At 39.6% G+C, this 24,956-nt stretch overlaps 2 protein-coding genes across 19 annotated transcripts in view; one reads left to right on the forward strand and one right to left on the reverse strand.

Moving 5' to 3' along the window:
• Nucleotides 1-24,956, forward strand: part of Lypd6 (LY6/PLAUR domain containing 6) — a 139,196-nt gene that overhangs the window by 105,172 nt on the left and 9,068 nt on the right. For 5 of the 7 annotated variants that reach the window (XM_040294291.2, XM_040294292.2, XM_040294290.2 and 2 more), the window contains 2 exons: nucleotides 4,731-4,918; nucleotides 11,713-11,856. In XM_040294291.2, coding sequence (XP_040150225.1) covers nucleotides 4,780-4,918; nucleotides 11,713-11,856 — 283 coding nt within the window. In that variant the 5' untranslated portion in view covers nucleotides 4,731-4,779. The remainder of the gene's footprint in view (nucleotides 1-4,730; nucleotides 4,919-11,712; nucleotides 11,857-24,956) is intronic. The other 2 variants (XM_005315815.4, XM_078017400.1) reach the window with 2 other exon arrangements.
• The window catches only part of Mmadhc (metabolism of cobalamin associated D), a 100,103-nt gene continuing 90,537 nt past the window's right edge, over nucleotides 15,391-24,956 (reverse strand). For 11 of the 12 annotated variants that reach the window (XM_078017387.1, XM_078017376.1, XM_078017381.1 and 8 more), the window contains one exon: nucleotides 15,391-17,613. In XM_078017387.1, the coding sequence (XP_077873513.1) occupies nucleotides 17,574-17,613 (40 nt within the window). In that variant the 3' untranslated portion in view covers nucleotides 15,391-17,573. The remainder of the gene's footprint in view (nucleotides 17,614-24,956) is intronic. The other variant, XM_078017386.1, reaches the window with a different exon arrangement.

A 24,956-nucleotide genomic window follows, 5' to 3' on the forward strand; every position in this document is an offset into this window, starting at 1 on the left:
TTTGAGTTACACATTAGAGAAAAGAACTTAGGTTGGCAACTGGTTGATATTTAATGTGAAATTATATCAAAATAAAACCAGATAGCTTTCCTCACCATCCAGCACATGAAAGAAATCAATGTCAAAGTTTTGATCAGTGTGTGTTTAGCTACAGATGCTGAAGGAACTAGCTTCAGATCTCCAATTAGGGACCTTTTGTGATCTTGAGCAAGTCATTCCCTTATCTGAGCTCAGCTTTCTCATCTGTAAGACAGGAATGATAACCCACAGTGTGTTTGTGTATCACACACACATATACGCTGCTAGACATAAAACCTGCACTTAATACCTGGTGGCAATGGTGGAGAATTTGTAGTCTGTTCTGAGAAGTTACTGAGCTTGCTAAATGGGGAGTGAGAATTTGTGAGTTCCACACTGGCATTCAGTGCTTGTGAAGAGCAAGGTAGGTCTGTGTATGCAGAAAGCAAATCAGAGTTTGATCCATCCTGTAGATGATATTGAGGCTCCAAATGGACTTTTGTACAGATTGAATGCATAAACAAGCAAATGGAATTAACTGTGTGTAGACATTTATGTTTTCACATAGTAATATGTCTTCTGCTCCAATGGAAGTTGAACTTTAAGTTATTATTATCATTTTTTTTTGCTATAGTCAGTATCATTAGTTAGTGAAAGTTGTAGATTGATCCATATGAAGCTGTGAATAAGTAACCAGATGCTTCTATGAGTGACTCAAAATCCAGAAAGAAAATTTTAAAGAACTCTATAAAAATGCAAATGTAGTTTTACTTTTATTTTCTATTCATAAATATACTGTGGTACAAAATGTGATTTTAAAATGGTGTATTCATTTCCTGGAGCTGATGTAATAAATTACTACAAATTTAGTGGCTTAAAACAGCACAAATTGATTACCTTTCAGTTCTGGAAGTGAGATGTCTAAACTCAATCTTGTTGGACTAGTTAAGGTGTGGGCAGGGCTGGTTTCTTTGGGGGTTCTGAAGGGGCTCCCCTTCCTCTCTGTTTCTAGACTCTGCAGCATTCCTTGGCTTGTGGCCCCTCCCTCATATCATTCCAACCTTATGCTTGTACCTCTTCCTGCTGACTCTGACCCTCTTGCCTGACTCACGGCACTTCTGTAATGATACTGAGCCCACCTAGACACCAGCCTGATCTGCCCATCTCAGGATCCTAACTTACTCACATCTATATCTTCCCTTTTCCCCTCCCAGTGTGCTGGGGATTTCTATCTCTATGTCCCAGAGGGTGTATCATTCAGTCAACCACAATGATCACCTTCCTATTCTGTTTATTTTCAAAACTCAGATAATTCCCTACTAAAATTCTTCTACCTACATTTTTAGTGCAGAAGAGACTAGAAAAATTTCAAGTGGATGTGCATTTTTGAAGTATTCTGGGAAGAAGCAAGTCTTAGCAGGTAGGCAGAGAATACCAAAAGAAACTTCTAGGAGGAGCTGAACCTCAGTTGTATAACTGAACTCTTTAGCTCCGTTATTTTTGAGATAAGTATTTAACACCTTCAAACCCAGGCTGTTTATCTCACCACAGGTGAGGCGCTATCGAGTACCATACTGTCTCTCAGTTCTGCACTTAAATATCTATAAACACTGATTAGATGATAGATAAGTGATGTGGTGGGGAGGGGAGGCATATCAAACAATTTCAAAACAATATTTTTTATGAAGTGAAAATGGAAAATTCTTCAAAAGATTAGAGTGAAATAGTAAATTAAAGTGATACCACGTTATTATACAAGTTCTTCCCTTTCCCCCCAAGTAACTGGAACAAACATTTCGCCATACTCAATCCTCACCCATTTAACTTTAAATTCTACCAGGAGTTTACATTACTATTTAATTTACTTTGCTATAAAGATAGATTTCCATCTTCTTGATATTGCGGGTTTTAAAATGTTACCTCATGATACTTTCCACACCCTAACAGATCATATTTTGGATCATAAGATAGATATAGGATATATATGACTTCAAATGAAGTATTATTCTGTAGCATGGATCTGGATCTTATTTTTCTTTTTAGCAGATTTGATGATGTTTTTAACCTTCATCTCTTGTGGAAAACCACAGGATGAGCCGGCAAAGGCAATAAGCAGAGGGCAGGAGACCACCCTTGGGATGTTAGAAGAGTCTGAGGCAAAGATTCCACATTTTACAGGGGAAGTAAAGATAGTCATCGCAAGCTCTAGCCTGTGGGTGCTGATGGCCCCACCACCTGGGGAGCAGACTACACCTCTTGTGATACCTCAGTTCATTTACTCCACTGTAAAATTATTAACAATCTCTCTGGGACATACCGTGTCACAGAAAATGTTTGGAAAAAAAAAATCCTGTGCTGTGGAATGAAATGTGGTCACCCCAAATTTATATGTTGAAGCCCTAATCTCTAGCAGCTCTGAATGTGACTATTGTTGGAGAAAGGTCCACTACAAAGATGAACAAAATTCAATGACATCATAAAAGTGGGGCCTTAATTCAGTACGGACTGGTGTCCTTTAAAGAAGAGGAAGAGACATCTGGAAAAAGGCCATGAGAGGACAGAGCTAGAAGGTGGCCATCTCCAAGCCAAGGAGAAAGTCATATTTATCAAGTGACCAAGAGCCAATGGATGCAAGTTTTCTGAGAGAACCAAATCATAACTGGAAGATGGTAGAGTGAGCATGGGATTGGCCAGGCTGGCATTGTTCTGCGGTGATGGGGTGATAAGGGCTTGTTGTGGTTTGGTTGTGAAGTATCCCCCAAAAGCTCATGTGTGAGACAATGCAGGAAGGCTCAGGGGTAAAATGGTTGGGTTGTGAGAGCCTTAACCCAGTCAATGAGTTAACCCCCTGGTAGGGATGAGCTGAGTGGTAACTGACGGCTAGTAGGGTGTAGTTGGAGGAGGTGGGTCATTGGGGGTGTAACTTTGGGATATATATTTTGTATTTGACGAGTTTCTCTCTGCTTCTTGATCATCACATGAGTCACTTCCCTCCACCACATTCTTTTCTCACGATATTTGCCTCACCTAGGTTCCTGAGGAATGGACCTGGCTGTCTATGGACAGAGACCCCTGAAACCATGAGCCTCCAAATTAACTTTTCATCTTCTAAAATTGTTCTGAATAGGTCTTTTAGTCACAGTAGGGAAAAAAGCTGACTAAAGCAGGACTCTGCTATATTTTCTAACGACTTACCAGTATTTAAAAAAAATAATAATAATGAACACACTAATGCATCTGGAGACAATTTTAGTGTATTGTGCATTGTTTGGTTTTAGTTAATTTTTGTTTTACAATTTTAATCAAGTTGTTAAAGTACAATTCATTTTATATTTCCCTGTTCTGTAACTTTGTAAAATTTCTTGCAGGATATAGAGTTGGGGTCATTTCTGGGCTCCTTGAAGTTCTCCATTTTCCAAACTTATTGTCACACTTTTTATCATTCTGTTTTGATTAATATTGCTTTGTAGTACCTTTTGATATCACATTAGGTCACATGGATTTTCTGTGCTGAGTGTCTGTTTCATAATATTTTTAGTCACTCTTTGTTTTTACAAAGTAATTTAAAAGTTTATGGCTATTTAAAAAATCTTATTAAACATTTGTATTAAATTTGTAAACAGAATGTCTACATTATGGTTTTTAAACCAGGTGGAAATAAAATGAATATCGAAACCTTGACCCTTGCATGAGAAAGAGAGATGACAGTCCTTGGACAATAGTAGAACATGAGGGGCAAGCTGTGTGGGAAGCTAAGAAGATAGCAGACAAATAGCAAGCAGGTGCAAATTAGGACATAGCTCTGCATTTGGAGTAAGCTGGATGGTTTGACCCTATTACAAATTCTTACTGCCCTCAATTTGAGTGAAAAGCATAAAATCAGAATAAAGGACAAGCAGTAGATGATTACTTAGTGTTAAACAATAACTTGAACTTATGTCATCAATTTTGTTTATATACCTTGAGTCAGTTTTAGGAAGCACACAATGTGGCCTGACGTTAAAAACTCAGGCTTGAAATCCATACTGCCTGGATTTCATGCAGCTCCTCTACTTATTTGCTGGATTTCAGTTGACTCAAAATGGGATAATCATAGATAATGAGAATGCCTTCCGTATAGGGCTATTAGGAAAACCAATTTATATTTGTAAAGGACTTCAATGGCATCTGACCAACAAACATTAGTTATATTGAGAAGATTTGTGTTCTTGAGACACTTTTTGGCTTGGCAGAAGTCAGCTTACATTTCTTTTCTTTTCTGAATCTGAAAGTGTATCCCGTACAGTTCTGCATGGCCATGACCCAGTAAGGCTGCACCCTCCTGCCTGGTCCACAACGTTATCAAGGAAATGCTTCTGAGCTTTTGTACCTGACTTATTTATTGTTGCTCTCTGGCATCCATCCCTTGGCCTCCTGGCAAAAATAGCTGGATTTCATTAAAATTTGTTCTCTCTTGATACCATCTCTGCTGGATATTAGAAGGGATTGCTACCAGTGGAGCTTTAGCAACCTGATTAAGAATAGATTTGGACTGGAATGTTCCAAGTGCTCTACAATTACCATTTAGAACGTTTCTCCCCATAGCTCCTCACTTTCCTGTGCACTGGGCTCCCAGTCCCTCCCCAGCCTGTCTCAGCCAGATGGGAGCCCAGCCAAGGCTCCTGTGGCATTCTCCAGCTGGACACTGAGATGCGTCTTTCTTCATATTTCAGGTGCAAGTTCTCTCCCATCGTCTGGAGTCCCCACTCTGGGGCCCTCTGTATGAGTGACACGTGGCCTGCCATGGAACCTGGCCCTGCTCTGGCCTGGCTCCTGCTCCTGAGCCTGCTGGCTGATTGTCTGAAAGCTGCTCAGTCCCGAGACTTCACAGTGAAAGACATTATCTACCTCCACCCTTCAAGTAAGACTGTTTGTTCTCTTTGCTGCAGAAATGTTACTATTTCAAATAAGAAGTGGCCAGAAAAGTGGCCAGGGGAAGGCAGCCTTTAATGCAAGGGAAACAATCCAGTGATTTAATTGAGAGGTGCATTTAGTTAACAAAAGATGCTTTATGTTTTACCCCCACCTTCTCACAGGATGTTTGGTTTTTAAGTCAAATTACTAGACTTGTTTCCTCTGTTCCCTGCACAATCACTCAGATTCTAAATACCCTTCCCTTTTACTATACCAGTCCTCAATCAGTTATCAAAGTGAACCGCTGTGTCCCAGGAGGCAGATTGTTTGTAAAAGATCAGTCCTCTCTAGGTAAGATAATAGCAGGTCTTCCTTTCTGGGCATCTAATTCTCAGTTTCAGCACCAGTGACTCCAACTTCCTATTCCCTCTGCCTTTTTGTTTTCCTGTGTTTAAGGATTCTCTGAAGAGCGCATAAAAGTGTAGCTGCCCAGATCCCTACCCTGATTTGCATATATCTGGTATTGTACTTGTGGATTCATGCTTTCAGCAAAAATTTCAGATCCTCCTGTTGCAGGTATCCTGAGGATCTTACTTTGGGAAGCACAACAGTTCTACTTTCTCCTTTGGTCTCCATCTCTGTATTTATCTTGTCTCCTTTGGTCCTCTTCTGAATTCCCCATGTGATTGTGAGAACTGGCTATATTGTGTGTGTGTGTGTGTGTGTGTGTGTGTGTGTGTGTGTGTGTGTGTTTGGGGGGGGGGATTTACCTTTGGCCTCAAGGTACACTGTTCTTTTAAAATTTTCTGCTCAACAAATATTGTTCCCATATCCACTGTGTGGTGGAGCATTGTGATGGGCATGAAAGGTACACAGGCAAACAAGACATCGCCCTTACTTTTGAAGACTGTACAGACCCAAAGCAGAGGCAGCCACCTGGACTCCTTCTACCCCACAGGGCTAGAATGTTCCATGTCTGCATGTTTTGGGTTAGCTAAGAGGTGGTAGGTGGAATGCACAGAGGCTTGGCGGTACTGGACCTTGGATCTGTCAGCTGCTTCCTTAGCTCCTGACTTGGAACAAATCCCCTAACTTTGTGAAGATTAAATGGCATAATGCATATGAAGAACTTAGCACAGAATAAAAGCTGTAGTAGATGCTCAGTCGATGTTGGAAAACGTTAAAGTGTTTATCTCTTCATTTCTAAAACAGTACGTACCCTGTATGGATCAGAAATAGTATCTGTACCACACTAGGTCCATACATAATAGGCAATTGAATGATGGTTGTTTATGTTGTTATCATTGCCTTAGACAACCAACGAAGGGTGCTGAGAATTCACCACTCTTATTTTGTATAGCTGCAAATATACTTTAGCTAGGCAGCAAGAGATTTCTTCAGACTTTACTCTGTACTCTCAGCAGGACAGTCTGGTGCCTACTGCTTAATTGCGTGAAAAACTTTTCTGGCTGCTTATTTTGGTGAGATTTTTACTTCATTTTAATAATAGCCATGAAAAGAAGATATATTGATACTTGCTCTGTTTTCTAGAATGAGTTTTATTCTTTTCTTCAAACAGCTGTACTTTTTAATTTAATTACATATTTTGAGGCAGAAACCCAGATGTCAGTCTCTTTTGGTTGACTACCAGGGTTTGCGGCTCCTATGAAGTTCTCTGTCAGCTCTAGTGACAAACTCAATAGTAAATGGGATGCAGAACTGGCCTCTGGCCTCTTCTGAGCCTGTGACTGTAAATGAAGGATAAAAGGGAAAATCAAAGTGAATGGGTTTAAGCAAATAAGAACAAAGCAAACATACCATTTCCACTTTAACAGGTTGTGGGCCAATGCCCAGAACAACTGCACCCCTATTTGGAAAGTAGAGTTCAGAATGCTTTTTGAAGGATGAGCTCTGCCAGGGCACAGGGGGGAATCACTTCTGCTCTTTAGAAGTTAATGGAAAAGTTCTGCTATATGACCTATGTTAATTAAAGCTATGACCTGATTAGAAGGAACTTACTACATATAATGAATTGATGGTGTTTTCTGATATGATTTTGAATCACGGAAGAAAAAAGTGACTCCTACCCTAGATTATAAGTAGATGGTTTACCAGCAAGTCTGGATGTGAGTTTTTTTTTATATAAGAGAGTCTCCATAAGGGGTCACTGGCAACAGAATCCTTATTGGATTGAAGTTACCATGAATAGCTTCCACTCGGTTGGAACTTTATTCTGCCCACTTCAAATCAGAGTTAACTTGACATTTCTCCAAATTATTTCAGGAGTTTGTGGTGTGCATTTGTTTTCAGTTTTGATTTTTTTAAACAGCTATGGTCCCCTGCCCTTGAGCCCTAGATCACGTTTATGTGGAGTGATCTCTCTGCCAATAAGCAGGTTTCTGTTGTAATTTAGGCCATAAAAAATATATGAGGGAAGTATGAGATTAGTGTGATTTTGCATAATTTATATAATCGCCTCGCTTTGTGGATGGAGGCACCAAGAGCTTTCTGTAGGTCACTGAGTGAGCCAGATTCCACTATTGTTAGGTAGAAAAGCTGGGCACCTGCCACAGGAGAAATGCAGTGATGCAGGAGGTGTGGGAAGACACAGAAACTCAGGGGCCTGGGTCAGCCATCCTGATGATACCTGCATGAGGCTGGAACCCAGGCAGAGAAAATTCACCCTCCCATAGCTAATCTCCTTTGCTTTCTGTGTTCCCTAATCTTTGAAGTTTCTAAGCCTTTAAAAGAAAGAAATTTTATATAAGGCTCTCAATGTTGAGGCACTGTCCTCAATAACATTCTGTTCTATGCTTTCTATGTCCTTTTCTTCCCTTTTTATATGAATAATGATGCTTTCTTCTCCATCTATGATTAAAACACCAACATCTAATAAAAAAACTTTCAAAACAAGAGTTAATATTAAGAGCAATGGAGATATTTGGTTGTCACACCCCACATGGTGGCAGAATGTAGTGTACTAAATGACTGCAACCTGTTCTTGGCCTCCATTTATTCTCATAGAATAGAGACCTTTTCAAAAAATATCCAGCTTTCCTCTGGATGCATGTTTTGAACCTTTCCTTAGTCTTGTGAGTCGAAGAATGGTATTCCTGAAGGGGGTTTGTTTATGCCCAGGTCGGGAGCCAACCGAATTTATTCACAATCCTGTGCTACCCAGGTAAGAGCGAGGAGACTTTCTAGATCAGTACCAGGAAATGCATTTCTATCGGAAATCTATTCCTATCAAAATCATACTGACAATATTTTGTTGACAAGTGGACTGGAGAAGGAAGATGCATTTATTAGATTTCTGGAATTTTAAAAGTGATATCCAGTTTCTAAAGACAATGGAAATTAATTTGGCGAGAATAGAAGTCTGGATGCATTTCACATCAGCATACATTTCAAAACGTCTGTTCTCACCACACTTTGGGTAACTGAAGGCCTTTGTCCATGCAAAAGTTCCAAGAGATGGGAACAAAGACTAAATCTTTTCCGATGCCTTACAAATGAATTATGGTAGGTTGAACTAGGACTGACCATGAGAGTTAATGGACAGATTATTTTACAGGAAGTAACTGGGCACTTTGGTGTTTCTTTTTTTCTTTACAATCACCTTTTCTTGAGGGACCAAGGACTTATGCCCTGAAATACAGAGTACTAAGCTTATTAACTCTGTGATCAAGAGCCAAATTAGATTCATTCACAGCTGGGGCCACAACAATCCGAAACTCTGCTTGCTCTGTAATGCTTTGAAGTAACAGAGAAGAAAATAGCACATCTCTTAGGAACCTCTTTCTATCCTTTAAAAGAAAAGAAAATCTCTTTATCAGATGCAGTATCAATTAGCAAGTTAGTGGAGATAGTTATTTATCTGTAGATCTTATTTTGGGCTAAATATTTCCAGAGGGAAAAATTCATCCATTTTCTTGGGATTGTACCATAATTAGCCACTTAAAGCTGAGTATGTTTACATAGATTTGTCACAAATCAGCAGTTATTCACTGAACGTTATTACCTTCCAAGATGTCAATAAAAGTTTCCATGAGCAAATATTATGCTGCAGTTATGGAGAATGGACACAGACAGAAGTTGTAGATTTTAAAATAAAACTAGCCTAAAAAAAGAGCTTATTTGGTTAATTGCCAATGATAGATGCTGATAAAGTCATTCAGGGCAAAGCTTCATTTTGCTGCTGATGTACTTTAGCTTGTACTCCTGTTTAAATTTCTATATCCTCTGGGTCAGTTTCAGAATTGAGGCTGACTTATGTAAGAAATGACAGGATTTAATTTGTCACTACTCTTGTATCTTTTTGAAAAGTCTTTTAAGGAATCCAAATTTGGGAACACTACCACTTATTAGTGTTTGGTTCTCAATAACTTTGTTCTCAGAGCAGTTGGATCATCAATCTTCATTCAAACTTCTTAATTTATCTCTTTGATGGGAAAGTTTCCAGGAATAACTAATCCAACATTTCAGCCAAAAATTTTTTGGCTGCAGTGACATACAGATAAAACTGGATGCTCTAGCAAATTAATCATGAAACTGATGTGGCTAGCTTGCAGTCACAAACCTCGGAGAATATGATGATCATTTTTTTGAGAAATACTGTTTTTTGTCAAACCCTTTCAATGATTTTTTTTGGTGTGAAAATCCTACTTTGATCATTCTGCTTCAGATTTTATAAGCTGCATTTTAAAGTTTTATTTTTCAAAGCTATATGTAGATTCATTCTTCAAGTTAATAGTGAAACTATTTTTTAGAGTGTCCAATCAAGAGAATTTCCCAAAATATTATATATGGTTTTTCTCATAATGGTTTTTTTATTTAAAAAAGATAATCAAAATTCTTGTAAGATTAATGAATGGCTTGGGAATTTGAAATGTAATTTGTTTGAAATTCTTTAGGCATGTGCTTACCAAAATAGAATCTGAATTCAAATGTAACTCATTTTGCTAGGTGGTAGAACATGGATATTTAAAAAACATGTGTGTGTAGTTTCACAAAATACTTTCTTGTGCTTTGTCATAATTATGGGCTGCAAGAGCATTTTCCTCCTAGTGAAACTGCCTCTTGGGAGTGAGGTGGGAGACGGCTGCCTCCAACCTGCTTTCCCTCACCTTGTGAGATGATCCATACCCCTGCTGTCATTCTGGTTTTGAATTGAGTCACTAACTACTTGGAGGAACATAAAACTCGAATGTGCCATGGAAAGGTCCAGTTACTTGTCTTTTTAGACTAAGTTTATGACTTTTGACCATGTTAGGGTATTGGATATTGTCACAGTCAGCTCTGTGAGATATTGCAGGCGAGTGCATGGATGGGCAGCTATTCCAGGCAAGGTGAAAATCAAAGTTATATCTGGCCCATAATTCTGGCCTTAAGCTGCTGCCTCCTCCTTCATTTATTTTTGATAACATACTTAATTGGTTCCATGTGGGCAAAGCAATTTACCCTGAGATGATTATTTCCGCCAGTGGGATACGCAGGCTCAGCCATCTGCGAGGGAGAACAGTTGGCTCCTGCAGATGAAGTGTCTGAGTGTCTGCAGCTTTCAAATAGGCCAGGTAATTTTACACATTAAAAAGAAATGCACAAGTTTTGTTTATGAAAGGCAGGACTTTAAATAGCAAAGCAAGCAAATGATTACAATTAAGAAGTAATTGAAAGCACATTGAGGAAAAGGACAGACATTCCTTGTTGATCCTCATCCTTTTGCTGATGAAAGCACTGGTGTGCTGGGCATTCTCCAGAGCATGACTTTCCATATGAGACCTCCCACCTGAGCTAAAAGGTGGGGCAAAGAACGTAGGTCCCTGGAGGATAATCTCTTCAGAACACTGGGAGAGGTCAGAATCGATGGGAGGGGCTTGTTGGAATTGGATGTCTCGTGTCTATTTCCGAATATAGCACATGCTACCATCCCCAAACCTGGTACTAACTTACCTGTACTTCATTTTCAAAACTTTATCCATTTTAAAATGTCACATGAATGAAACCAAATGTAACCTTTTGGGTTGTTCCCCCCCCCCTCCATTAAGAAAGATTCTCTGGAAATTTATCCAAATTGTTAGCTATATTAATAGTTCATTTCTTTTATGCTGTCTAGTATTCCATAGTATGAATGTACCACATTTTTGTTTAACTCTTCGCCCATTGAAGGACATGAGGGTTGTTTCCAGTTTGGGGTTATTGCAGATTGAATATCTTATATCTGAAATGCTTGAGACCAGAAAGTGTTCAGATTTGGGATTTTTAAAAATATTTTTATATATAATGAGTTACCTTAGGGATGGGACCCATGTCTAATCATAAAATTCATGTTTTATACATACCTTTTATATACACACACACACACACACACACACACATACACACACATACCTTATGTATATGACCTACAGATTATTTTATACAATAATTTTGATGCTTCTACATTTGATTATGACTTGTCACATGTGGCCAGGTGTGGAATTTGGGGAGTATCATGAGAGTGCTCAAAAAACTTCATATTTTGGAGCATATTAGATTTCAGATTCTTAGAACCTGTGGAACCTGTACAAATGCTGTCGACATTTATTTACAGATTTTTTTTGTGTGTGGACATAAATGTATTTCTCAGGAATATATTTTTTAACAGTGAAATTGTTGGGTCATATGTTAGTTAAATGTTTGGTTTTTTAAGACACTGCCAATATGTCTAGAGAAACCATTTTTTAAAAAATGAATATGTCTAACTTCACAGGATTCTGTGCTCAGTCTAAAAATCAATCTTTTCTTTTGATTTTTGTGTAGCCACACCATATCCTGGTGGATTTAAATGTTTCACCTGCGAAAAGGCAGCAGACAATTATGAATGCAACAGATGGGCTCCAGACATCTACTGTCCTCGAGGTAAACTGTCAATAGACAGATTGGGGTCCCCGAAGCTGTTCATGAGTGAGTAGCCCTATAGACCTGGTGCATGCCTGCAATCTCAATGGTTCCTCTAGTCTTAGGTTTAGTATATCTTTTAAGCTGCACCAATAACTTTTCCTCAAAGACTCTCAGAAATATAAAGGGATCCATAATATTGCCCCCTTTTTCATGAAGCATCTGTGGAGCTCCAGGATACTTAAAAGAGACTTCCCCAGACAGGTCAGCCAAATGCAGAATAGGAAGATAACCGCCAATTTGTCTGACCCTCTTTGAAGCATTAGTCATTGCATAGTAATTTCTTTCATGTAAAGTAGGCATTGATGCTCATATAAAGATTCCATTTATTACATGTCTTACCAGAGACTTCTATACTGAGACTGCATGAAAGCTAGAATTCTAAATGTCATCATTGCCAAAAATAAAAAATCCTGAGCTCTTTTAAATATTAAACTTAATGTTTAAATGGTGTCCATTTGAAGATTGAAATTTTATCCCAAATCCCCATTTCATAATGAAGGCAAGTCATAGTCAGATCTCTTTTATCCTGTTAAGTAAACAAGATTTTTCTTTGTGGCTCTGGAATAATTGTTGATTGGCTGCTATATTTTGCAGGAGAGTGGATTCCTTTAGTGTGAGGAGGAGGATGAGGGAGGGGTATTTTATTGGCAAATGTTTGAGTGAGTAGTTAGCACACTTCACTACTAATCCAATTCAGTTATCAAAGTGACTGGACACACCAAATGCATTATTTTTCAACATAATGCAGGAGCTCTCATGCTCAATCCAAAGAATGGCCTTCTGCTTCTCAAGGTAGAGTGGAAACTGCAAGAGCCCAGAAAATGCCATTAAAAGACAGATGTCAGCTACCTGAGCCAGTGCTGTTGAACCCAGGAGCCTCTATCTAGGCTGTACAGTAGAAATACCTGTATGACCTTACAGATGTCCCTAAAGCCTGTGTCCTGCCTAGACCAATGGCTCCAAACTTCAGTGCAATCACTCCATGGAGAGCTTATTAAAACACAGACTTCTGCTACCACCCACTCACCTTCTCCACCTGAATATCTGCTTCATTACATCTGAGATGGCTTCAAATTTTGCATGTCTAAAGAACCCCCCAATGATGCAGATGCTTCTGGTCTGAAGACCACTTCTTAAGAACCACAACTTTATACAAACTAAACAAGCATCTCCAAGATTAGTGTCCTGCACTAGTACTTGCAAATATCCCAGGTGATTTTAATGAGCAGTCAAGGGCAAGAACCACTGGGGCCTCATCTACCTGCTGATCAGGAAATGTGTTGTGATTTCTAGATTCTTCTGTTTATTGTTAGGTAGAGATGTCAGTGGGGTCCCAAAAGATTACAGGGAAGAGAAAAAAATGGAGACACTAAAGACTGCCTTAATCACAAATTAGATGTCCAGTCACCTGGGTAACCAATGGTAAGTCCTGTCCCTAGTGTCTTCTGCTGTCCTGCTCATTTCTCGATGAGCCAGTATTTTCTGACTTTAACATTGCAGGATAAACAACTGGGCAAGGTACTAAGAGACCTGATTGAACCACTGCTTCTCAAACGTGGCTGTACATTGAAACCACCTAGTAAAGCTTTGAAAACACTGATGTCTGGGTCCATTCCCAGAATTCCTAATTAACTGGCGCATGGGGTATGGCTGGGAATAAGGATTTTCAGAAGTTCCCTGGGTCACTAATATGCACCAAAATTTGACAATTGTAAACAGTGACTCTGGACAAAAACAGGATGATTTGCTGTGTATCCAGTAACTTCTGGGTTGGTTCCTGCTGGGACAAAGCTAGCCAATTGTCTTCTGAAACTGTGGCTACTGGTCAGAGATAGTACACAGGAAGTGTATCTTATTCTGTGCCGCTCTAACATAATATCTCAGACACAGTAATTTATAAACAACAGACATTCATCTCTCATGGTTTTGGGTGCTGGGAGTCTAAGATGGAGGTGTCATGTTAGCAGGTCCAGTGTCTAGTGAGGACTTTGTTCCCATGCCTGCAAGATAGCATCTTGTTGCATCCCCTGGAGGGGAAGAGTGTAGTGTCCTCATATATCAAAAGGCAGAAGGGATGGAAGGGAACACACCTAATCCCTGGAGCCTTTTGTAAGGATCCCAATCTCCCCATGAGGGATCTATTCTCCTGACTTAACCACCTCTAAAAGACTTCACCTTTCAATATCATCACATTGACAATTAAGTTTCAACATGAATTGTGGGGGACACATCTAGGCCACGGCAAAGTGTGGCTGTGCTTGTCTTAGGATGGACTCAGCTCTGAGGCACCTTAGCAGATGTTATGCAGAGGAAAAGGAAGGTATGTGAGCTGGTCTTCTCTGCAGACTTGATTATATACAAGTACATCCCTGTCTCAGAGAAAAACAAACAAACAAAAAGAGCAGGGTGACCGGAATCACTGTGGGAGTGCTTCTCAGGGAAAGAGAAAGCTGCATCTGGATGTTTTCTTCTAAGATTAGAATCTATCCTTTCAAAGGACAGATACCTAAAAGTACCACAGAGTGATCTTTATACAATTTATCCTTTTCTCTTTTCTCCTCTACACATTTTTATCCTTTTTTTTTTTTTTTTTTGGTCTTTAAATTTATAGGGATAAATGGAAAGTCTTGCACTGAGGTTCATGGCATAAAATGACCAGCCAAGCCCCTGGGGCGATTAAGCAGTGAGAGATTGGAATCTGGTTTCTTCTTTCCAGGAGCAGGCAGTTTAGCCTGGGAGATAAGATCTGAATATATCAAATGTCAAAAACAGCAGGGCAAAATTAAGTGCCAAATGAAACATGGCATTGAGTGCGGTGGGAGTTTAAGGGAAGAAGAGCATCTGGGGGCTGAGTTTGCCAGTGAAAGCATCATGTGCTGGGAGCCCTGCAACAGGCCGTTCGACACCTGGGAAATGGGTTCAGAACCCTGGAGAAGGCAAGTCTTCCTGGAAGTCCTTCAGAACCATGGAGACAGGATTTTCCAAGTGTGCTCTGTGGATGAGGAGAGACCTCATCTGGGAGTAGCAACCAGTTAGTATGAAAGAATAATAGGAGCAAAATAGTGGAGCCAGGTTGTTTGTGTGGAGCCTTGAGCATCAGGTAAAGGAGTGGGCACTCAAGCTCTAACCTGGGAAAAGGTGTAACCCTAACCCTAACCCTCATCTTGTTGCACACTCAGCCTCCAGCTTGATCAGCCTTCTTCCCGTGGGTCTGCTGCTGTTTAATCCATGTTTTCTCCATATTTTTTAATCAAGTAAAAATAGCACAATTTTATTATTAGATTAAAATGTAAAATGTCTTTACTAACCAACCCTGTGTTTGTTTTCTGGCTTATCATGCCTGGAGCAGGTATAAGAATATCAACAGTGGAGCTCAGAAGCTGCCATGGAAAGGCTTCCTGGCTTTCTGAGACATTTCTGGGGTTTTGTTGGTTGTTTTGTGACATATTTAACTAGGTTTTAATTATTGGAGGTGAAAAAAACCCGTTTCACATATGCATTTAATTTTATCTATATGGAATTAGCACCCACACCTAATTGTTTGGGAAACGACTTTATTCTGAGAATTTTTGAAAACTTAATTCAGTTAGTGGTTGAACATGGAGACCCAGTGTGTCCTAATGGCTCATGCTTCTGGAGTTGATAGGTTTGTTGTGAATCATCATTGGGTCCAACATGCTTGGAGAAAGTCTAGCCCTGACTAGAGTCACTCCTCTAGCTGTGGTGGAGTCAGCCAGCCACACTTGTAGCTGACACAGGTTCCCTGTCACTCTGACTTTGGGAATGTACATTGTATATGTATTTCCTCCTCCATTCCATTGCTTTTACCTCTGTGCTTCCAGATTCCTGGTACCATACTCACTCCCTAGCAACGAGAATTGAAGATGTCCTCCATAAATGGCTCCTATTGCCATACGTGTAATTTCAGGAACTGCACCTGACAAATCTGTTCAACTTTCTTGGTTTTGTGAATCAGAATGAGAAAAGATCTTAAAACCGTGTTATAAGGGACCAATTGAAGGAACTGATGTGGTAAAATAAAAGCTGAGTGTCACATACTCAGATCCATGTCATTTCGCCCATGACTTTTCTCTGTGCTGCAAGATTAAAAGTTCCTTGAGAGAGGAACTGTATAAATGTTTAGTAAGTGTCTGTGGAATTAAATGTCAAGTCAAAAACATTACAGTTTTTAAAAAAGACCTGCTCTGCAGCGGACACCTAAGCCAAGGATAGTATGTTCCTTCTTAATTAGGAAGTACAGTTGCCTCCCTCTAAGGCATGATCTTCATGTGAATTTATTGCTGACAGGAAATCAGAAAAAAAATTTTGAGACAGAGGACACATATTCTTTTGACTCCAACCTCTGTGCTGCTCACTGAAAATGAATGAACGAAGATGTTCCTTGATACCTCTTTCCAGACCAGTTGTCTCATGGTTCCTGGTACAAGCAGGAAATAGAAATGGGATTCCCAGCTCAACTGAAGGTTACAAATGTCCAGGAAAGACTTCTTCATTGACAGACAGAGGCATGGCTGAAATAGATAACCTTTTATTTTAACACATAACTGAAGGGTGGGTTTTTTTCTTTCTTCTACTCAATTTTACACTTAGAATCTGGCCCTTCAATGTTTCTATCCTTTTTACCTAAGTGTTTCTAAATCCCGTCAAGACCCAATACAATTTCTTACTGATTATCTTTAATATGGCCTCTTCTCCGAGATAGTGAAATCAATACCTCATTCAGGGCTGGCCCATGGAATGTGTCTCTCTGGAGAGTGCATTTGTGCATCTATAAATATGTTGGTTATATTTTATCCACCACTTCTGACTGCTAAGTAATGAGATGTTTTCAAGATTCTCTTTTATTATTATTAATTGCTAAATAGAAGTCTTAGACTTCCTCCTTTTTAAAGAAAAAATTTTAATTAAATGTTAGAATACATACTGGAAAGGGAACGGATCATAGTGCATAACTTGTGAATTTTTACAAGGTTAGCATTCAGGGTCTACCACCCATGTAAAGCAGTAGACCCCAGAGTCTCTTAGTCATTATGCCCCGCTCCATAAAGGGAACATTACTGTGAGTACTGCCTTTGAGCTTCCTATTAGTGGAGCTGTAGGGAATGTATATTCTCCTTGCTTTCACACATTATAAGTATGAAAATTATCCATGTTTTATAAGCAATGAAGTCATTGTTTCTCAAAGATGTATAGTCGATCATTATATGAATATACCAAAATTCATCTATTCTACTGTTGATGGATTTTGCATTGTGTCCAATATTTCAAAACCATGAACATTCTTACACATGTCCTTTGGTACACATTTGCATGGATTTCTGCCCAGTCTATCCCAGACACATTATTGCCAGGCATGGGGTAGGTGAGTGTTGTCTTTATCAAAGGTCACCTAATAGTTTAAAACTGCCTGTACCAATTACACGATCACTAGCCATGAACACAAGTGCCAGTTGCTACACAACCTTGCCAACACTTAGTATTGACAGAGACAATAGAAGCCAGCAGTTAATGGCATTTTTTTAAAGTGCTAAAAGTGAATAACTGCCAACCTTGAATTTTAGCCCAAGCCTGTCAGTCTCACCTCTCTCTTGGCTTTGCTGCCAGCTCTGAACTCATGTTTGTGCATCCCAGGCCCCTGGAGAACAACAAAGGCTCTGCCCTACTTCTCTGCCCCTTGGCAGGGCTTTCTGCTTGGCTTCTCAGCCTCTCCACCTGTGCAGTTTTTGCATCAGCAAATGCCTGGAGGGGAAAACAGGTACAGAATGTCAGGGTGAACTTAAAAAAACCACTTTTCTTTCCTCTGTTACCTTGCTCTTCAAATCCTACCCATCCTGGTAGAGCTCCTGCATTTTCATACAGATTTTTGTTATTTTAGTTTTATCCTGCTTCTTTAACTTTATTGTGTTTCTCGGGAAGATGATATAAGCTGGCATCTCAGCCTATTTCTCAAACTTATTTAATTAGAATTTTTCCAGCAACTTTGAAGCCCAAAGTGCTACCATTCTATTTTCAGAAAGTTTTATTTTTTTCTCCACACTGAGAGCATCTAACCTGCTTCATTCACAGTGTTTCTATTCAGATATTTTCTGTTCTTTCTTTCTTTATTTATTTATTTATTTTTTCAGTGCTGGGATTGAACTCAGGGCCTCACACATCAGGCAAGTGCTCAACCCTGAGCCACATCCCTGGCCCTGTCCAGATATTTTCTGTTACCACAGTAGCCTTCGATGGAATCATCCCCTGGATGCTTTTGTCCTCTTTTGTTTTCCCACTGTCACTGTCAAATCCGGCCTAGCCCCTCTACCTTATCCTACCTTTCCAACTGCATCTTTGAACCTTCACCTGGTAACGAGCACATTGCTTCCTGAATTTCAGCAATTTTTTTTTTAAAAAAAGAAAGTTTCCTCAAATGAGTGTGTCACCTATCCTTAAGAAGTGTGGATGATGTTTTTGCAAAGATGGGGAGGTGTCTGTCTGTCTGGCAGTTTCTGCAAAGGGTACTGACCTTGATCATGACTCAGTTTGATTGATGAGCAATTATTTAGATTAAATTTCCGCCTGGAGGAATTTCTTACGTGAGACAAGAGAAGGAAACACATCTTTTTCAGGTATCTGTGGAGAGTCATTGATACAAGCAGGAAAACCAAGAGAATAATCTGGTGCCTGGGTGCCAGAGGCTGTGTAATAATTCCTAATTAGGGCAAGCTTTAAATAATTCAGCCTCTCTGTGCTCAGTTTGCAGTTCTTCCTCTTCATAACTCTATTTTCTTTCATCTTGAGTTCTTTCTTCTTTCACTTTCAATTTCACTGAACTTTGAATTAAGGTATAGCATACACATGGAATATTGAACAGTGTCGTGGTTTTATTTTTCACATATGGAACTCACCATGCGAGAAGCACCCAGATGATGAAATCACTATTTCCAGGAGCTTAAAAGTTCCCTCCTGCCCTCCCTTTCTTTCTTTTTTCCTTTCTTTCTTTCATTTTTTCATTCTTTTCTCTACCAAATGTCTCTGTTGTGGACTGAGTTGTGTCCTGCCCCCAAATTTATATACTGTGGTCCTGATCCCTAGTACCTTAGGATATGACTGTGTTTGGAGATAGAATCTATGAAGTGGTAATTAAAATTAGATGAAGTCACTGGGCAGATCCTTAATCCTATACAACTGGTATCCTCATAAGAAGAGATTAGAACACAGACACACAGGCATGATGATGAGAAGACACAGGGAGAAGATAGCCATCTGCAAGCCAGCACCTTGACTTCAAACTTCTCCAAAACTGGAGAGTTTTGTCAAAGTCAATTACTCTGTGGTAGTTTTCTTATGTCAGCCCTAGAAAACAAATATAGCTCCTGGAAGCCATATGCAGTAGTGTAGGACTGTAATCCTGGAGATTTGGGAGGCTGAGGCAGGAGGATCAAAAGTTTGAGGCCTGCCTCAGCTTTTTAGCAAGACCCTCTGTCAGAATAAAAAAGAACTAGGGATGTAGCTCAGTGGTAAAGCAACTCTAGATTCAATCTGACAATAAACTAGTATTGAGTTCTTTTCAGAAATAGAATACCTTTTTGTATCTAACTTCTTTCACTCAAGATTCATTTTGTTAGCTAGCTGTCATTATTATATGAATATGTACCATAATTTATTCTACCACTAATGGCATTTTTATAGTTTCTAGTTTTCATTTGTATAGGTAGTTCTTCTATAAACAGCCTAGGGGCAGAATTTCTGGTTTATATAATATGAATGTTTATTCTTATGTGATCCAAGCAAATAATTTTCCAAAGTAGTTCTACTACAAGAAAATTATATTTCCAGTAAAAGTATATTATTTGGGCTGGAGCTATAGCTCAGTGGCAGAGCACTTGCCTACCATGTGTAAGGCACTGGGTTCTGTCCTCAGCACCATGTAAAAATAAACAAATAAAATAAAGGCATTCTGTCCATCTACAACTACAAAAAAAAATTAAGTATATTATTTTATTTTCAAATTGGATGAGACCATTCAAAATACAAATATAGAAGAGATGATAAGGTACCATAGAGCTAAATGATTTTAATTTGGTTCAGCTATGATTAGAAGAGCTAGGCTGGCTGTTTCCTTGGTGCCATTCTATCTGTGTTCATTGTGAGTGGAGAGTGCAGACTCAATAAGAATGGACCTTCTTCTCAAGGTTATGATTATAATATAGAGGTGTTGATCTCAACCAGGAATGATTCCCCTGACTCTGGGAGAAATCAGTTGATATTTGAAGACATTTGGTGATATTGGCATCCAGTTAGAGGAAGCCATGGATTTTGCTAAATACCCCGGGATGCACAGAACCTTCCCCCATGTGGAACTGTCTAGCCTAAAGTGTCAGAGGACTGATGACTTCCACTTCTGGAACTATGAAGCAGATGTACGTTTCCATTCCTTCTGCCAACTACAACTAAAATTCTGATCATTGTAGATAAACAAACATGAAAACCCATAAACCCAAAACAGCAAAAGACTCTGAAAGGTGGAAAGAGAGAAAATGACAGACTAGCTATTGACTTCAGGACCCAAAGAACAACACAATGGTGAGGGCAGCAGGTGTCGTTTCTGCCTCATAAATTCTAGACCTGGAGCTGAAGAAGTCGACACCCTGAGAATGTCACAAGCATCAACAAAACGAGCCCTAACAGAAATGTGCTCTCTCTAGCCAAAGGACAAGAAAAATATCACCTAAAAAGACAGAAAACTTAGATAGTGACTACTCTATTCTAGCCAAACACCCACAGGAAAAAAAAAAAATTGTATCCCCACCTACACCAGCAAAGGCTGAAAAATGAAGAGCCTTGACTTCCATGCACAACAGGACATGTCGGCTGAGCTGAGGCACCCTGGCCTCCCTGCTGGGATGGTGTGAGAGAACAATTAAGGGGAATCTCATCCCCCTCTGGGCAGTCATGAGGTCTCCTCAGTGTCAGTGGAGACTACATGGGCTGATCTCCAAGTCTACCAGCATGAATTCTAGACCTAGAGCTGAGATACCGCTACATCTCCCTGGGGTTGAGTCAGAAGAGACTTAGTGGAGAGACAGGAAATCACCACCACCATTTGTCATAAGGCCATCCTCTCTCAGAGCATTAATAGAAGTCAGTGTGAAGCATTAATGAGGCATTCCTGTTCTTCCTCCAGAAGAGAAGAGTCAAAAGATCCAGAGTATCATAATGCCAATATGTTCCTATTTCAATAAAAATAAAAAAACCTTGTGCCACAAGAAATATTTCAAATTGAATGAAAAATGACAATAGTGTATTAGTCTACTTTCTATTATAGCAAATACCTAAGGTAATTAACTTAAAAACAAGAACACTCTATTTTGGCTTTCAGTTTTTGAAGGTTCAGTTCATGGCCAGCTGGCCCCACTGTTTTGGGGTCTGTGGCAAGGTAGTTCATCATGGGTAGAGCACATGGGAGAAGCAATCTGCTCACCTTAAGATGGTTAAGAAGCAAAAAGAGAGAGAGGGAGAGAACAGCATTCCTCAATCCCCTTAAAGGCCATGCGCCCAGTGACCTAACTTCCTATGCTGGCCCCACCTCTTTTTTTTTATTAGTTGTTCATGACAGTACAATGGTCTTGACATATCATACATTTGAATCAAATGGGGTATAATCTCTCATTTTTCCAAGTGTACCGGTTGCAGAATCACATTGGTCATGCAGTCACATATATATATATACAGCAATACTAGAGTCTAATTTATTCTGCTGCCCTTCCAATCCCCCTTCCCCTCCCCTCCCCTTCCATCACTTCTCTCTACCCAATCTAATGTGACACATTTCTTTTTTTCCCCCCTCACTTCATCATACATGTATTCTGTATAATGATGAGGGTCTCCTTTCATCTCCCAATTCTCCTTCTCCTTCCCATCCCCTCCCACCCCCTCTCACCTCTCTTCCCTATTTAGTGGTAATCTTCTTCTCATGCTCTTCCTCCCTACCCCATTTTGAGTCACCCCCCTTAAATCAGAGAAGACATTTGGCATTTGTTTTTTAGGGATTGGCTAACTTCACTTAGCATCATCTATTCTAATGCCATCCATTTCCCTGCAAATTGGCCCCACCTCTTAAAGATTCCTCCACCTCCAAATAGTGCCATCAACTGGAAAACATGTCTTTTAACACATGGGCCTCTGGAAAATACTTAAGATGATTGCAAACTAGCAAATTCTTACTAAACTGAGATAAACAGAGATGCTACAATTGTCTGAAAAGGATTTTAAAACAGCCACAATAAAAATGCTTCAATGAGTAATTACTTAGTTGAAACCAATGAAAGATCTCATCAAAGAAAGAGAAAACTTGAAGAAGAATCAAATGAAATTTGAGAACTGTAAAATACCATATCTGAAATTTAAACAATTCAGCAATGAGTAGACCCAGCGGCAGAATGGAAGAAACAGAGGAAAGAATCAGTCAACTGAAGGACAGAAGAATAGAAATTACTCAATATGAAAGGTGGAAAGAGAGAAAATGACAGACTAGCTATTGACTTCAGGACCCAAAGAACAACACAATGGTGAGGGCAGCAGGTGTCGTTTCTGCCTCATGAATTCTAGACCTGGAGCTGAAGAAGTCGACACCCTGAGAATGTCACAAGCATCAACAATTGGCCTGGTCATGGTGGTACATGCCAGTAATCCCAGCAATTCCGGAGGCTAAGGTGGGAGGATCACAAGTTCAAGGTCAGCCTCAGCAACTTAGCAAGACTCTGTGTCACAATAAAAAATAAAAAGAACTGGGGATATATGTAGCTAGGTGGTAATGTGTGCTTGGGTTTAATTTCCAGTACCAGAAACAACAATGAGAGAGAGAGAGAGAGAGAGAGAGAGAGAGAGAGAGAGAGAGAGAGAGAATATAGATTTGAAAAATAAAAAATAAAAAAGAACAAAGCCCAAGGGATCTGTGGGACTATACCAAAAGATATGCCAGAAGATGCCGCAGTCTGAACAGCCCAGAAATTTGCAACCTGTGTCTCAGCCTTTTCTAGCTTTGTGCTTGGGTTGCTTGTCTGAGGACACATCCATACACCATGTTTTGCACCATCATTGGGAACAATTCCGATTACATAATATTAGATTTTTGAGGGAGGCTTTATTTTATTAGATTTCCTCCCAAATTTTATTGATTTTTTCCAACAACGTGCTAGAATATCATGCTTTCAGATGGCTGTGTTAAAGTTAATCTATACAATCTTCATGATGACCATTTTTGTTGTTTTGTGGGGAAATCAAGTCAATGCCTGCAGACTTTGAGCATAAGCATTCATTACTTAAAAGAAAATTAAAATTGTGTACAATACATTTTTCAGAGTCATACTGACCTTGGCCTTTTCCATAACCAAGAACTGAGTCCTGAATACCACATACCCTCTTTAATTGCATAGCAATATGCTGCCTCTTGGTGAAACTGATATAAAGCTACTTAACTATGAGAATGGCCAAAATAAAAATAGGGCAATACCAAAGGCTAGTAAAGATAAGACGAAATGAGATCACGCATATGTCACTGGTGGGAATAAAAAATGGTTCTGGCGCTCTGAAAAATAGTTTGGGGATTCTATAACAATTAAACACACAACTACCTTCCAACCCAGCAATTACACTTCTGAATGTGGACCCCAGAGAAGTGAGAACTTATGTCATGGAAATTTTACATGTTTGTACCAGCTTTATTAATACTACCCCCAACTAAAACAACCTAAATGTTCTTTCAGTGGTTGATTGGTTGAATCAACTTTGGTACACCCATATCACAGACTACTACTCAGTAATAAAAATTACCAAACTGTTGATACACATGATTACCCAGGTGAATTTTCAGTAATGTATACTGAGTGAAAATTCTCAATCCCCAAATGTTGTATACTGTACACTACCATTTATACACTCTCAAATGGATACAATTATAGAAATGAAATTAATGGTCTCCAAGGGTCAGAAGGGGTGAGGGGAATGGAGAGAGGATGTGACTATAAAAGGTCTACAGGAGGGACAGAAATGTGCTTGTCTCAACTGTAATGATGTCATCATCCTGATTGTGATAGTAATGTACCATAGTTTTATAATGTATGACCTTGTGGGGAAACTGGGCAAAAGGTACATGGGATGTCTCCTTTATTTCTTACCGATGTGAATCTATAATTGTCTTAAAATATTTAATTTTTTTAAAATTAACCATTTTAAAAATGAAAGTCAATCTTGCCAAGTTTGAGAAATCCTAATCTATAAGGAAAGCCAGATTCATCCAAATTAGGAAGTTAAGGGATAGGGTGCTTGCCCAGCCTAGCATGCTCAATCCCTGGGTGCCATCCTCAGCACTGGGGAAAAAATAAAAAGAAAGGCAACATGGAAGTAAAAAATTAACATCGACCTATTTGAGAGGAAAATCGGGGAAGGTTTCACAGAATTTGTCACATTTGTATTGAGTCTTACAGAACATCAGGTTTCCAAAAATGGAAGGTAGAAAAATGGATTTTAGACCAAGCTGAAGATGCATAAAATGTCTCCCTGTGAAGAGCAAAGCTGTGGTACAGCATCTTAAGGAGGCAACGATGAGCTCCTTTGGGGCGTTGATCAAGGAGAACCTGGAGCAATAAGTGCTGAGTTTCAAATGTGAAGCTCTGAATGGCAGCTCTAACTGATGGCACTGTGGGGAGAACAGCTACTCTTCTACTCTGGTTCCAGCCTCAGGAGCAGGGAGAGGCAGCAGCCTTCATACCTGCTACTTGGGTAAACCAAATACACCTAGCACTGCAGCAGCCAGCACTCCTTAGCAATAGGTGGCATTAATATGGAAATAGGTTAGGAAAAGTGCTGGAAGAGGAGACCAGAGATGTAGAAAATAAAAACGACAACACCTCTGATTAGAGAAAGAAAGGTAAGCTGATTCCAAAGTTTCTAGTCTTCACTCCCTGCAAAAATGAAGATGCCCCTCTCAGGAGGTCCCTTCCTGAGATAGGGCCACATGAAGGTTAAACAGATTTGAGGAGGGACATGAGGTTTGGTTAGAGACATGTGACTTGTGCTGTGATGCTGGCTGTGTCCAGGAG

Source organism: Ictidomys tridecemlineatus, chromosome 7 (assembly GCF_052094955.1).
Source record: "Ictidomys tridecemlineatus isolate mIctTri1 chromosome 7, mIctTri1.hap1, whole genome shotgun sequence".
NCBI lineage: Eukaryota > Metazoa > Chordata > Mammalia > Rodentia > Sciuridae > Ictidomys > Ictidomys tridecemlineatus.